General features: G+C 39.6%; 1 protein-coding gene across 1 annotated transcript; it reads left to right on the forward strand.

Annotated features, from left to right (window-relative positions):
- The first annotated feature begins 2,893 nt into the window (after window positions 1–2,893).
- Window positions 2,894–13,383, forward strand: gle1 (GLE1 RNA export mediator). Its single transcript, XM_088426731.1, has 15 exons — window positions 2,894–3,061; window positions 3,336–3,566; window positions 3,683–3,826; window positions 3,969–4,117; window positions 4,194–4,254; window positions 4,380–4,637; window positions 6,246–6,465; window positions 7,805–7,917; window positions 8,013–8,225; window positions 8,306–8,496; window positions 9,067–9,196; window positions 9,301–9,405; window positions 9,542–9,624; window positions 9,704–9,767; window positions 13,227–13,383. The coding sequence occupies exons 1-15, from the start codon at window positions 2,963–2,965 to the stop codon at window positions 13,293–13,295; spliced, it is 2,130 nt and encodes a 709-aa protein (XP_088282857.1). The 5' UTR covers window positions 2,894–2,962; the 3' UTR covers window positions 13,296–13,383.
- Window positions 13,384–13,437: the final 54 nt, after the last annotated feature.

The following is a 13,437-nucleotide window of genomic DNA, read 5'->3' on the forward strand; positions in this document are numbered from 1 at the left end:
TGTAGATGACGCAACTGCTGAATATGTTGACGCAGTTAGGCGAGAACATTTCTACATACTCAATGGCTGGTTTGTCGGAATGCTCGTAAGGCGAGAGGTTTGCTCGTAAGCGGAGGACAAAAATCTCCCAGAGGTTTGCTCGTAAGCGGAGGACAAAAATCTCCCTGATCCACGCTCGTAAGGCGAATTGTTCGCAAATCAGGATGCTCGTAAGCCGGGGGCTGACTGTATATATATATATATATATATATATATATATATATATATATATATATATATATATATATATATATATATATATATTTGTCCACTGAAAAATAATAACATAAAGCATCCTGTTTTGGCGATACAGTAGACATCTCTTCACAAAAATAAATCTTAAATTTAATTATTAATAAATATTTGTTCACACAAAAATCAACATTAAGTGTCAGACCTGTTCTCAAAAAGAAATCATTATAAATATTTGTCCACAAAACGAAAAAAAAAAAATCTTTAAGCGTCATCTTTTGGGATCATAGTAGAGATGTGTTCACAAAAATGAATAATTAACTTGACAGGTAAAGGGGGGTGACACGTGACAAGTTGGGTCAAACCATTTTAGTATGGGGGAGAATCTGGGTTTTTACAATGCGTAAATTGAATAACCTACTGAACACATAAAATTTGTTTCATGAACTCTTGAAACAATTCATTCATTCAATAATTATTTTAAACAATTTTTTTCATATACCTCCAGGGGTACTCTTACCCCCATTTGAGAACTACTGCTCTAGGACACCTAGATATCGTAGTTAGGGTCCAGCATTGAACCCACAGACTTCTACTGAGCCATGCAGCCCATAAGATGATCAAACATGTATGTTTTTCTATGCCTATAAAGAAAAGTTCTGTAGGTCCTTGCATACAGTGGAACATTAAATCACATTGCAGTGAAGTTTCAGTATCTTGTTGAATTTTCCTCAAGAGTACAGATCCACCTACTGTAAACTAATGGCGGTCAAGTTCCAAGGACTTTGATACAAAGTATTGATCCTATATTTACAGTATATACCATTTAAATGCAGAGATCTCATTACTGAATGGCGGTGAAGGGTAATCTCATACATGGCACACTTTTATGCTGTGCTAGCAATCGCTTTTAAAGTGACTTTAACAGTAACAGTGACTTTAATGTAATGTAATCTAATTTAGTAACATTTTTGCATCTATGGTGCAGCATAGGTGCAAAAGCATTAGAATCACCACCATTAGAATGCAGTGTCATATTAATTCTTTCATTTATTTATTTATAAGTAACTCTGTCCTTGACAAGCGTTATCTGAAAATGCAACCACTTGAGTGCCAGCCAATTACAGTATGAGTATTTGGCACATCTTTCAAGGCCCACAGGATATTGAATTGTGTGACTACGTAGACATTTGTGGTACCGTATGAAGGATTGGATTGAATTCTTTACCTTAAAAAGGAAAGTCAGATTCCATCATGTTCCGTTCATTAGTAATCACTGTTTGACAATAGGTCATTTGAGTGACATTTTGGACAGAGGAAAAAATGTTTTCTGCACAACAGTAACTTTGACACAAATGTAGATTTTTTCGCAGCTAAAACATCTTAAGAGACCTTCCCGTTGATAAAACATGAACAAAAACTGTGAAAAAGTGTTTTCGATGGCAAAATAACATTTTGAGGATGTATATAACTACATTACAAGAGTGCTTGATTGGTACGTATAATATGACCATGAGTGTCATCTATCCATTCATTTAAAAAAACAAAAAAAACAAATCAGTGATAATCATGTGACCCTCGATAAAAGGATTTGTTTTTGCCATGTGAAGTGCACTTGTGATAAAATAAGGATTGGCATCCCTTTGATTTTTTTCTGCTTCTGTACGCCTCATGTTATTTTAATTGGAGCTGGTTGGAGACCCTCCTCAATAACATGTTTTTGGAAGCCTGGTTAGCACATTTGCCTCACAGTTCAGAGGTCCCAGGTTCAATTCCAGCTTGACCCAGTCTTTCCGAGCGGGGTTTTGCTTTTTCTCCCTGTGCTCGGGTGGATCTTCTCCAGGAACGCTGGTATCCTCCCACATTCTAGAAACATGCATGGTAGGGATATTGGACACTCCAAACTGCCCTTAGGTGAGACTGTGACTGTGGGTGTTTGTATGTGAATGGTGGTTTGTCTCTGTGTGCCCTGCGATTGGCTGGCAAGCAGTTTGGGGTATCCCCCGCCTCCTGCCCAAAGACAGCTGGGGTAGGCACCAGCAAGCCTACAACCCTAGTGAGGATAAATGGCTATAGAAAATGGATTGATGGATGGATTTCCATTCATGGCAATGTTTAAACTGAATTTAAGTAGCATTTTTGACTCACCCCACCAAGGTAAAACACTAACTTTACTAGCTCATTTCCTCTGGTAGGATCCACATGCACACTACAGCCAGCTGGCAACACAATGGATGTTTCGCTCTTGCAAATTAAAAGTTGACTTTGCAAATTTGCAAATTAAAAGTTGAATTTTTTTTTCCTTGAGGGACAATTTTGCACAGTTATAGTGCCATCCCTACAATATTCTGACAGTATTGTGTATTAAAGAATTTGTACAGTTGTTGAGTCTTTTTAACCAGTAAAGTAAGTAAGTAAGTAAGTAAGTTATTAGTAGGGCTGGGTATTGGCTCTTAAAATGATATTGTGATACAGCAAATGAGTAATGCGATAAGTCAGTAAGTTTTGTATGCATGAATGATATGGGTCATTTATCAACTTGATGCTCACACGCGTAAATGAATTGCGCAATTGATTTTTACTGCGGGCACTAGATACTATACATATTTTGTCTTAGTGTAGTTGCCGTAGTTCACTACCCCATTGCGCTTGCGCGATAGATTTCGTGCAGGCCCCGGGTTCTTACCTTGGTTTGGATGTTTTATTTTTTTTGTTTTTACATACATTCACAATGCCCAGTGACAATCTCCGTTGGGAAACATTGCAGGGTTTAAAAAATTCACCAAAGGGAAAGATCAAATTTGACCCGTATTGGTCGGCCCGAGGTGAGGTGAGTATGAATATTTGTATTTTTTTTTCTTTCGCTTAGCTTAGCTTAGCGTAGTTTAGCCTAGTTTGTTTTTAGCAAACCTCAACCGTTATGGGGAAGAATGTTGCGTGTTTCGCTTATGTTCGTTGTATTATCTCACGGCAATACACAAAATAAGTAATTGCATTGAACATACACGTTTCATTGACGATACTGTGGCGGGCACTAGGACCTCATTGAGTTTTTTTGAAAATCAAAATTAGGCGTTTTGTGAAAGAGCTGATGTGTTTTGCAGAACATCTTGTCAGGTTATCAAGACTCGCTCAGCCTGTCATCGCAGTCTGGAGTCATTTTGGAAAACCTCTCCTCCCAGTCCCCTCAGACGTCTATTGCTTTGAGTTTTACCTCTGGCCAGTCCAGTCTTGGGCTAGCATCCCCTGTGTCCTGCACTGACTCGAGCCGTACCATACAAGTCGGGACCAACTCAATCACCGTAACGTTATCTTTGACTACTGACCAAGAACAGGCAAGTCCCCAATCTGAAAATATTATTAAATTATTATAAAATTATCATTGGATTAAAGGTGAATATCATGATATTTAGATTTATTAATTTATTTGAAACTCTTGCCTTCCCACCAGACTAATGATAGGAATGATCAGTCTCCAGAGAGCAATGCCAGCACTACCTTTTCCTCGCCTACAATTTCCCTTCTCTCTCCTGAAGCAATGGAAATGGCTGGTGACATTGTTAGATTTGAAGAAGAACAACGTAAAAAAGCAAAGGTCAGAACCTAATGATGTATTTTCCCACCTCAATAAGTTTCAAAATGTTGGACTTGTAGGATGTTTTTTTTCTTTAACTTTTTTTTGGAAGGGGGGCAGTAGATTTATTTCTAACCGTTTCTCTTGCTTTTGTATGGCCCAGATGGCGTTGAGAATGCGTCAGGAACTGCAAGAGAAGATCATGGTGGTGGCGGCAAGCACTGAGTCTGAGCAGCTGAAGCGCTTTGAGGAGCTCATGGAATTGAAGCAAAGACAAGAGTACCAAAGCATGCGAGATATGATGGACAGAGAGTGAGCACACATGAACAAGGTATGAAATTAGTTCAATTGGATTTTATTTAATGGGTTTTGATTTTCTCTGCTGCAGAACAAAAGAAAGCATTGGGCGTCAAGAAAAGCTGAAGGAAGAGCAGCGCCATAGATTGAAGGTATTTTCACAGTATGAATTATTTAATCTAAGCCTAAGTACATACGTTCATCTAAGTACATACATTTGAAAAACTTGGTAAGTAGGTAGGATTACCACCTTGAGGGCTTGTCCTCTGACTTTAAGATCCAGAACCTCCGTCTGAGGGAGGTGGAGCAGCAGCGTTTGAGGGAGGCCGAGCTTGAGCGACAGCGACTGGTTGAAGGCAAAGAAAGGCTGCGGAACCTAAACTCTATTCAAGAAGAGATCCTGCAACTCAACCAGCTTCTAGAACCCTCGACCCAGACTCAAACTATTGTCCTGTCAGCAAGTATTGGCACCTACTGCACGCGTGGGAACCAGCTCTGCTCCCAGGTGTCCGAGGTTGTTCGAAAGACAGCGGAGGTCAGTGTCAAGCTTTTTAATCAGAAAAACACATCAGAATAAATACAAGGGACATTTGGCACTTTTTTTCCCCTGAAAAGTGGCTCCATGCGACATGGCTTAAAACACACTTAAATGTAATGCAAGATTAACCACCCGCGTCCTCAGCTAGCAGACAAACACGTTTTTGATACAAATCTAACTTTCTCAATCATCCTTTTGCCAAGTACGAAAAGAGCTTGCAAATGTAGCACAATTTAGGGCTAACAAACAAGCTAATCGAGAAAAGCAATAGCTAAACTCCTTCTTGCTCGATGGCGAGACAAACTGCAGGAACAACGCAAACTCTGTGTAATAGGTTTTTTCTTGCCTTTCATAAAACTAATCCACGTCTCCTTATTCTGGGGATACTTTGTTTACTGAAGGAGCTTGGATTCACTGTCGGGGCTGCGTATCATTCTCGTGAGGGTGTGAAAGAGATTGTTTACGTTGTCACTGTACAGTGATGGAGAATTTACCTCCGACCTCCTTGGACTAATTAAACTGGGTCCCGAACGAACTGCGCAAACCATAACTGATGGACTTAGGAAACATTTCAAAGACGTGGGCTTGAATACCACCATGTCACTGTGTGCACACAGACAGTGCGCTTAATGTGGGAGTGGCACTGAGAATGACTTGGGGAAAAATTTTTAATGAAAGAAAGTTTGCATACCAAACACTATGTCTTGGTACTCATATGAGTAACCCACGAAAACAAATATGTGCACCATTCCTTATATTCCTTAATGCAAATACATGCAGTCTTATGTTTATGTCTGTCTATAATGGTCTCTCTTGAGCTGTTTGTGTAATAAAAACAAACCAAAAATGAAAAAAAATATATATATAAGCATTTGTGCACAAAATTACTATCAACATAAAGTGTCCACCTTTGGGATCAGATTAAAGGACTTCTCATGAAGAAAGCATTAATTTATTTTAAATAGTTTTCTAGGAGGCAGAATGGCAGTGTGGGTGGAACCATGTTGATATGCGGGTGACTGGTTGTTTAGGATAATGAAATTGAATAGCTCCCTGATTATGAAGTAATTTGTATGAAGTTATAGTAAGTTTAACTGATTTTTTTTTTTTTGCATAAATGCAACTTGTAAAATATATTTTAAAATCTCACATATCCCTGGAGTGCTTTCACATAATACTAGATTACGTGTAACCTTAATTGAAAAATAAAGAAGCCAAGCCTTTTGTTTGGCCTCCTGTTTCAGCAGTTGACATCTTGACTCAGGGCCAAATATTTAAACACACATACTTTCGTGTGTCTCATTTTCACACATGAAGCATCACTCTGCTGAAAACGCCCCATCCCTACCCATATACACACAAACCCCCCCTGTGTGTGTGTGCGTGTGTGTGTGTGTATTTTTTCCTCTTCTGGATTAGTTAGCTGCTTTCCGATAACATGATCGGTATATGGCTACATTTTTCTGCGTTGTTCCAAATATAAAATCTCAGTAAGGCAAGCTCCACAAAAAACTTGAAAAATTTTAAAGGTGTTTGGAAGAAATAAAGGTACTAAGAACCCGTCTTAGAATTAGACTTGTCTGATTCATTCTACGACTGTAACAGGGACAGTATCCTAGCGTGGAAGACATGACTGTGGCGGAGCGGGCCCTTCATGAAATGAGGACTCAGATCCGCTTGATGCAGGAAGAGGCAGCCAAAGCTCAGGAAGAGGAAAAGAAGAAGGATATGGCAGAGTCCCACCGGAAGATGGTGGAGATGAGGATGCAGCAGGAAGCACAAAAGAAAGCAGAGCAGTTAGCCAAAGAGAAGGCACAAAACAAAGGTGGGAAACTGAACACACAAAACACAGACATGAAAGTTAATTAAAAAACACTGATGCTTATTTATGGAATTATTTATTCCCCCCATAGAAGAAATAATCCATTATTCTTTGTCAGATAGGAAGTTGCATTAGTAGAAATGTTTGTGCTCATGCTTTTGGGGATGCTATGTAAATTTTACACGTCGTCCTAACTTTTTGTAGTTTCTTTAGGGCTGGACAGTTACTGTTCGAGGTGTCAATTTATGGAACGACTATCAAGTAGAAGTGAAAAGATGTCAATCAATGGCTCTGCTCAAAAAGAGTTAAAACAATATATTATTAAAAAATATATCTCTAAATTTAATAGGAGAATGTATAAAATTGGGGGTAAATTTGTGACATGTAAATTGTATATACAGCACACAGTATATGTGATTTTATTTATGTATTTATGATCGTATATGAATTATGTAGAATGTGTTATGTTCACTGAAATAAACTATCAAACAAAGGTAGACAAAAAATTATGCTATAGAAGTATTGATTTCGATTTTGAACTGCTATTTAACTCACAGATATGCATCGATCCCTCCATCCATTTTCTATAAATATGTTGGGAGTAAATCACTAAAAAAATTATAAACTTCATATACCATGTTTTTGCGTAAAGGTCTGATGTTATTTGCCCGCGGCTTATGGTCTAGTGCGTCTTATCTGTGACAAAAATCATTTTTTCCTCATATTTTGCTGCTTTGGCTTATATACAAGTGAGCCTTATAGTCTGGAAAATTCAGTAAATTTGACTTGACTTGCCATTCACAAGTTACAGTTATCAGTACAGTGCTCAATTGTCTTATCGTAGGTAAGCATTAGTCAACCGTGTCAGCTACCCTCCATAAAAAACATATTTGACAAAAACTGCATTACTTGTTATTGTTATTACTGTTTTAAAAGTGAAAATTCTTGTCCTTGGCACTGAAAGAGTTAAAAAAATGAAATAATAATCATAATATCTATTAGTTTGGGCTCATCTGCATTTATGACAAACATACCAAGGGTGGTACTACCATTATCAGTACAAGGTCTTTACTGACTAATTACTTACTCACATATGGGCAAGATAGTTTTGGATTTTTTTTCTGTCATGTTCCAAATGATTTCAAAACTGTGTTTTATTGTTTCTTGGGTTGTCTCAATGAGATATTACAATTGATTTGATGAACTGAAATATTACAAAAAAAAATCTAAAATCGCAAAAGTGGGGAGATTCTAGTCTTCCACGGTGCTCTACTTATTCTTTGTCACTTTATATATGCTATAAAGTATGAGTGGAATGTTCAACACTGATGTGGTCCAACAGGGCTGCAGAACGATGCAGAGGACACCACGTTAAAATGGTACAAGGAGTTGCAGGAGTCCTTTACTCAGTGCACTCAATCCATTGAACAATTTAGCTCATCAAAAGATGTCCAGGTTAGTTGAAACACTTGATCAATTTCTCAGAAACCTAGCACTGTCTGTAAGTCATGTCATGCATCTTTACTGTATCATCATGTCTGCTAATGTAGTCCAAGAGACTCAAGTTGGAGCTCCAGAAAGCCGCGACTATACCCATCAGTCAAATATCCTCCAATTCTGGATCTCAACTTCGAAAAATCTTTGAAAAGCTCAACAAACTGCTGTCTGGACAGGCTGTTGTGTCAGGGGGGAAGTCAATTTCCACCTCCCATCACCCACAGGGCTTGGACTTTGTGTATTACAAAGTGGCTGAAAAGTTTGTGGTGAGTGCACCAGACTGGTACATTGAGAAAATACTTCGAGATGTCGTCTTCACACAGTCACATGTGATTTCTTGTTGTAGAAACAAGGTGAGGAAGAGGTGGCAGCTCATCATGAAGCAGCCTTCCCTATAGGCGTGGTGGCCTCGGGTATATGGCAGTTGCATCCCCGCTTTGGTGACCTCTTCCTCAGCCACCTTCACAAAAAATGTCCCTATGCAGTCCCACATTATCCTCGAATGAAGGATGGCACACCTGTGGATGAATATCAAAGGTCAGTCACTGCTTTCCGCAACTGCTATCAGTGGTCTGCGATCCCTGCCAAGTTGGTATGGATGTGAGTTGGGTGGTGTCTGTACCGTCAACAGCACACCACAGAAATACATTTGTCAGTCTTTGTATGTTCGTTGTAACGTTGCGTCAATAAACAATATCGGATACTTGTGGAATTACGACTTTGGGGCTAACTGTACAAATGTTTTGCCTTTCCCGAACTGTAAAAAAATGTAAACGTTGTAACTTCCCTGTTGCGCAACAATTTTTTTCCACTGTGAAAAATTCTACACATCCATAAGAATGCATGACCAAGAATTGTGATGAAGTTACCACTCTTCTGATTATCTGATTGTTCGAACTGCAACGCTACCACGGCTCTGCGCAAATCCAACAGGACAGTGTCTTGTTTCATTACATTATTTCTGAAAATACAGGCAAATACAGTATGTGCCACTTCTACCATCGTTCCCCCAAGTGCGGCAATCAGATATTAATGCAATGTGAATGCGTTATGCAGGGCATACAGTCACTGATGATCACCGTTCAAAGGCAGTTTTTCCTTCAACAGAATTCTTGGTTATCGTGTGGATGACGCTGGAGTTGAAGGCCAAGACAGTTTCCTGAAAAGAATGTCCGGCATGATCCGCCTCTATGCTGCAATCATCCAACTGAGGTGGCCTTTTGACTCCAAGCACGCGGTAGGAACTTGTCAGGCGCGTCTTTGCACTGAGCACAAAGACAGCAGATGGCAAATGTCCTGTTGCCTGGCATATTGATACTATTCTTCATGTTTATATTTCAGTTGCCCACGCATGGGCTGAATCATGGTTGGCGCTGGTTGGCTCAGATGCTCAACATGGAGCCTATCGCCGACATCACTGCTACACTACTTTTTGACTTTCTTGAGGTGAAACCTATTTACTGTTCTTTTTTCTACTTGATGTGGAAAATGGCCGCAGTCGTTTGGACTGCGGTGTACTCAAAGAAATTGTTGATGTGCACATAGCGAGCTGGAAATCTTCATTTGTCTCTGATTGCTTCAGGTTTGCGGTCACACTTTGTTGAAAAGCTATCAGGGCCAGTTCTGGAAAATGCTCCTGCTTCTAAAAGAGCAATACTTACCCAGGTATACTCTCAAAAAGATGGCAGTTAAGGGACAGTTGTCCATTTTGTGTGATGACCAAAGTACGTGTGTCACTTACCAGGATTGAAGCTGTGACAGGCAGCGGACAGATGGGCTCTGTCTCCAGACTCAGGATATTCCTTGAGGTAAGCGATGTCATCTTCAAATTTGCCCTTGCATGCATGGCTTTTTCTAAAGAGGTGTGTTCATTTCATCAAAGTGAGGAAATACTAAGGGAGAAACAAAAGCACCGTATTTCTCCGTTTACAAGTCAAGTTTTTTTTTTTTCCCTAATTTTCAACTCGTATATTGGTGGGGTCGACTTATACCAGGGCTGTCCAAACTTTTTGCAAAGGGGGCCAGATTTGGTGTGTTAAAAATGTAGGTGGGCCAACCTTGGCAGGCGTTCTTTCTATACAACAGCAATTAATTTATATACGGTTCAGCGAGCCGTTCTGTTTCACAATTGCTTTTTTATTTTAATTTCAGCCATCTCAAGCATGTGTTTTAATTTCAAACATGCATATCAAAATTGAATTGACATTAAATATTGAAATTGAATATTGACTTAATTTCACTTTTTTTTAACACTAACTTTTTTTTGTCACAGTTGAACAGAAAGAATTGTACTCTTGGGTGCAAATTACATTTGAAACATAAAAAAATATCACACCATGGCAGTTTAATATTTATAGAATTTTTAAACACAATCAGAGAAATGAACAAGTCATAGTCATATCAACAAGTCATTTAAAATATGACATTAGTAACTATAAATGTTGATTGGATTTTTAAATGGTTATTATTCTGGAGTGCAAACTTAAAAAAAAATGTTTTCAGACTTATCCTAAATGAAAAATGACTTGTCCGCATGAGTGTGATGGGTGAAACTGAGATCCGGAGTGCAGGACAAAGGCCAGGTGTGGCAGTAGTATGGATGCGCAAGATTTGTCTCGTAAGTGAGAGTCCGATAGCCGTGTCCTCACACAGCTCTTATTTAAGTTCATAACCGAGAATGTCTTCTCACACACATACGTCGACCCGAACAAGCTTAGCATTTTTTTACCATTTTCTTACCAAATGCTCGAATCTCTCGGAACTTGTTCTTATCCAGCTGTCGGTAAAAGTTGTAAAATATTGCTTTTGTGAGATTAAACTAGCTTGAAGATGTTTCAATTTCTCGCTGCGTTCATTACCTGTAATCTTGCCATAAACGTCAGCATGTTTTGTTTGGTAATGTCGCTTCACATTGAACTCTTTAAAAACAGCCACCGTCTCTTTACAAATGAGGCAGACACAGTTGTTCGGTATTTCAGTGAAGAAATAGTCCAATTTCCACTCATCCTTGAACCGTCGGCCCTCGCGGTCAACTTTCCTCCTTTTGTTGATTGTCGCCATTTTAGAAAATTAGGGGCTCATACAGTCAATTACTCATATACTAATTTGCTGTTCCTAATTGAGCCTATAGAGGGCAGCACACGCAGGTAACAGAGCTGCTGCCCAATGTATTCATTCTCCATGCGGGCCAGACTTTATCGATTTTATGACAGAGGCTGCGTGCCGGATGGAAATTGACCACGGGCCGCTTTTGGGCCCCGGGCCGGACTTTGGACATGTCTGCTTTAAGCACTCACACAAGATCCAGTCTTAAGTATGCAGCAAATATGACCGTGACACCGACCATTAGCAGACCAGCATTGTAATGACATAGGCGGTGACACGTGTATAGACGAATGAGCGCAGACATATTAGCAGACCAGCATTGTAATGACATAGGCGGTGACACGTGTATAGACGAATGAGCGCAGACATATCCAACATGGCGGTCACACACGCACACTGACCGCCATGTAGGTTGTGTCGCAAGCCAAAAGAAATGGCGTAAATCGGGGACAAAAAAACGTTGCGGCCCATGTCGTAAGGTGAAAAAAATGTAAGGCAGGGACGTCGTAGGCCGGGGGTCCACTGTACCTCTAATTTGATTTAGCATGCATGCTTTTTAGTGTATTTGCACTTTTAGATGTATTTTCGTCAAGCACCGCCTTATTGCCTCTTTGTTTTCAACAACAAGGCTGCGTGGATAATTTTTCCGGCAAACTTTTGATGCATTATGAAAGGGAAAATACGGCTTGACTTGTCTCCCTCAGCCCTTGAACAGTGTGCTTGAACAAGTCAACATGGATGGGGGGAGAAATAGACAAATTTATATTCAGCTGTGTCAAAAAACACAAAGCATTGAAACTTCAAATCATTTTATTGTTGCAACATTAGTTTCAGCATTTGCGTCAATTGCAGATTGCCTCAACGCAACTGAAAGTACAATGGGCCCCCGGTTTACGAACCCCCTGTCTTACGTATTTTTCATCTTACGACGTGGACCGCGGCGTTTTTTTTTTCATCTTACGAACAATCCAACATGCCGGTCAGTATGTCCGCACTATTTTTTCGCTTTGCTGCGTCAACAAAAACAACTTTTCTCGCATGTCACGGAAATGCCGATATGCTATTGGTCGATTAAGGCAGTCACGGAGATGCCGATATGCTATTGGCCGGCGTCACGTCAATCACAGCAATGCCGATATGCTATCGGCCGAACTCCCTCACCTTGCTTGATGGCATGAGCTGCTCCGTGTGTTATAAAGACTTTGCAAACTTTTATCTGTTAGACATGGCTTCTAAAATTGCAAGTGGCGGTAAAGGAAGAAGTAAGAGGATGATGACAATAGAAACGAAGCAGGAAATAATAAAAATATTATCGCATAGTTAACCTTGCTAGTGAGTATGGCCGTAACCGCTCGACAATCGGTACAATTCTCAAGAACAAGAAAGCCTTTAAAGCAAGCAAGTGTTCTAAGGGAATGACTTTCCTTGCCAGGGGACGGACCTCGGTCAACAACTAAATGGAGAGGCTTCTTCTCTTATGGATTAAAGAGAAGGAAATCACCGGTGAAAGGTTCTCGTTTAAAAAAAAATCTCGTTTAAAAATAAGTTCTCGATTAAAAAAAAGTTCTCGTTTTAAGAAAAAAAAAATCTGCTGGTTTGTCTCTGCTCCCCTCTGCCTCCACCCACCACCAGCTCAAGTCACGTCGCCCCAAAGGTTGTTATTTGTGTTATGTTATGATAATTTAACTGTGCAGTAGATTGTTACTAATTTTTAATATGTGTATTAACATGAGTAAACACGAGGTATTTTTGAAAGCCATGGTTTTTGTAACCACTAAGTAAGGCGTAGACTTACACGCATGTTTTTGTAAAATTCACCCAAATTGAAGTAAAAAAAAAAAGGGGGGGGCGTCGGGTTCAACTTATGCACAAAGTGACTTGTACACAGAGAAATTCGGGATGTTTCATCCCTCAAAAAAACATGGAAAATAAAAATCATACCTCACCAGTACTTGATCATGTTAAATGTTTGTGTTAAAACTCCAGCCTACTGTGCCATCTGCTTATGATCCAAGTAGAAATTTGGAACTAAATTCGGTGGTCAAGTGTCATCTTGTTTAAAAAAAAAAAAAAAAGACAACATTTTTCTTTATGTTTAACACACCCACATACATTAGATCTGTGAGTAATAAGTGTGGTGCTTTCTTGTGTCCCACCTATAGAAATTGCTTCAAGAAGGACAGATCAGTCCACCTAAAGGCCAGCTGACATCCATGTTCTGGAGGTCATGATTGTTGTCGGAGAATATATTGACTTTGGGTGAAGCAAATGTGATATATGCCTCAGCAATAAAATCACCTATCGTGACCCTGGAAAGAGGATGTACTTTGGGCTGCAATTTTCTACTACCTCTTACTTGGACAATGTTTTACC

Source organism: Hippichthys cyanospilos, chromosome 1 (assembly GCF_059441005.1).
Source record: "Hippichthys cyanospilos isolate Australia breed blue-spotted pipefish chromosome 1, RoL_Hcya_1.0, whole genome shotgun sequence".
NCBI classification, from domain to species: Eukaryota; Metazoa; Chordata; class Actinopteri; order Syngnathiformes; family Syngnathidae; genus Hippichthys; species Hippichthys cyanospilos.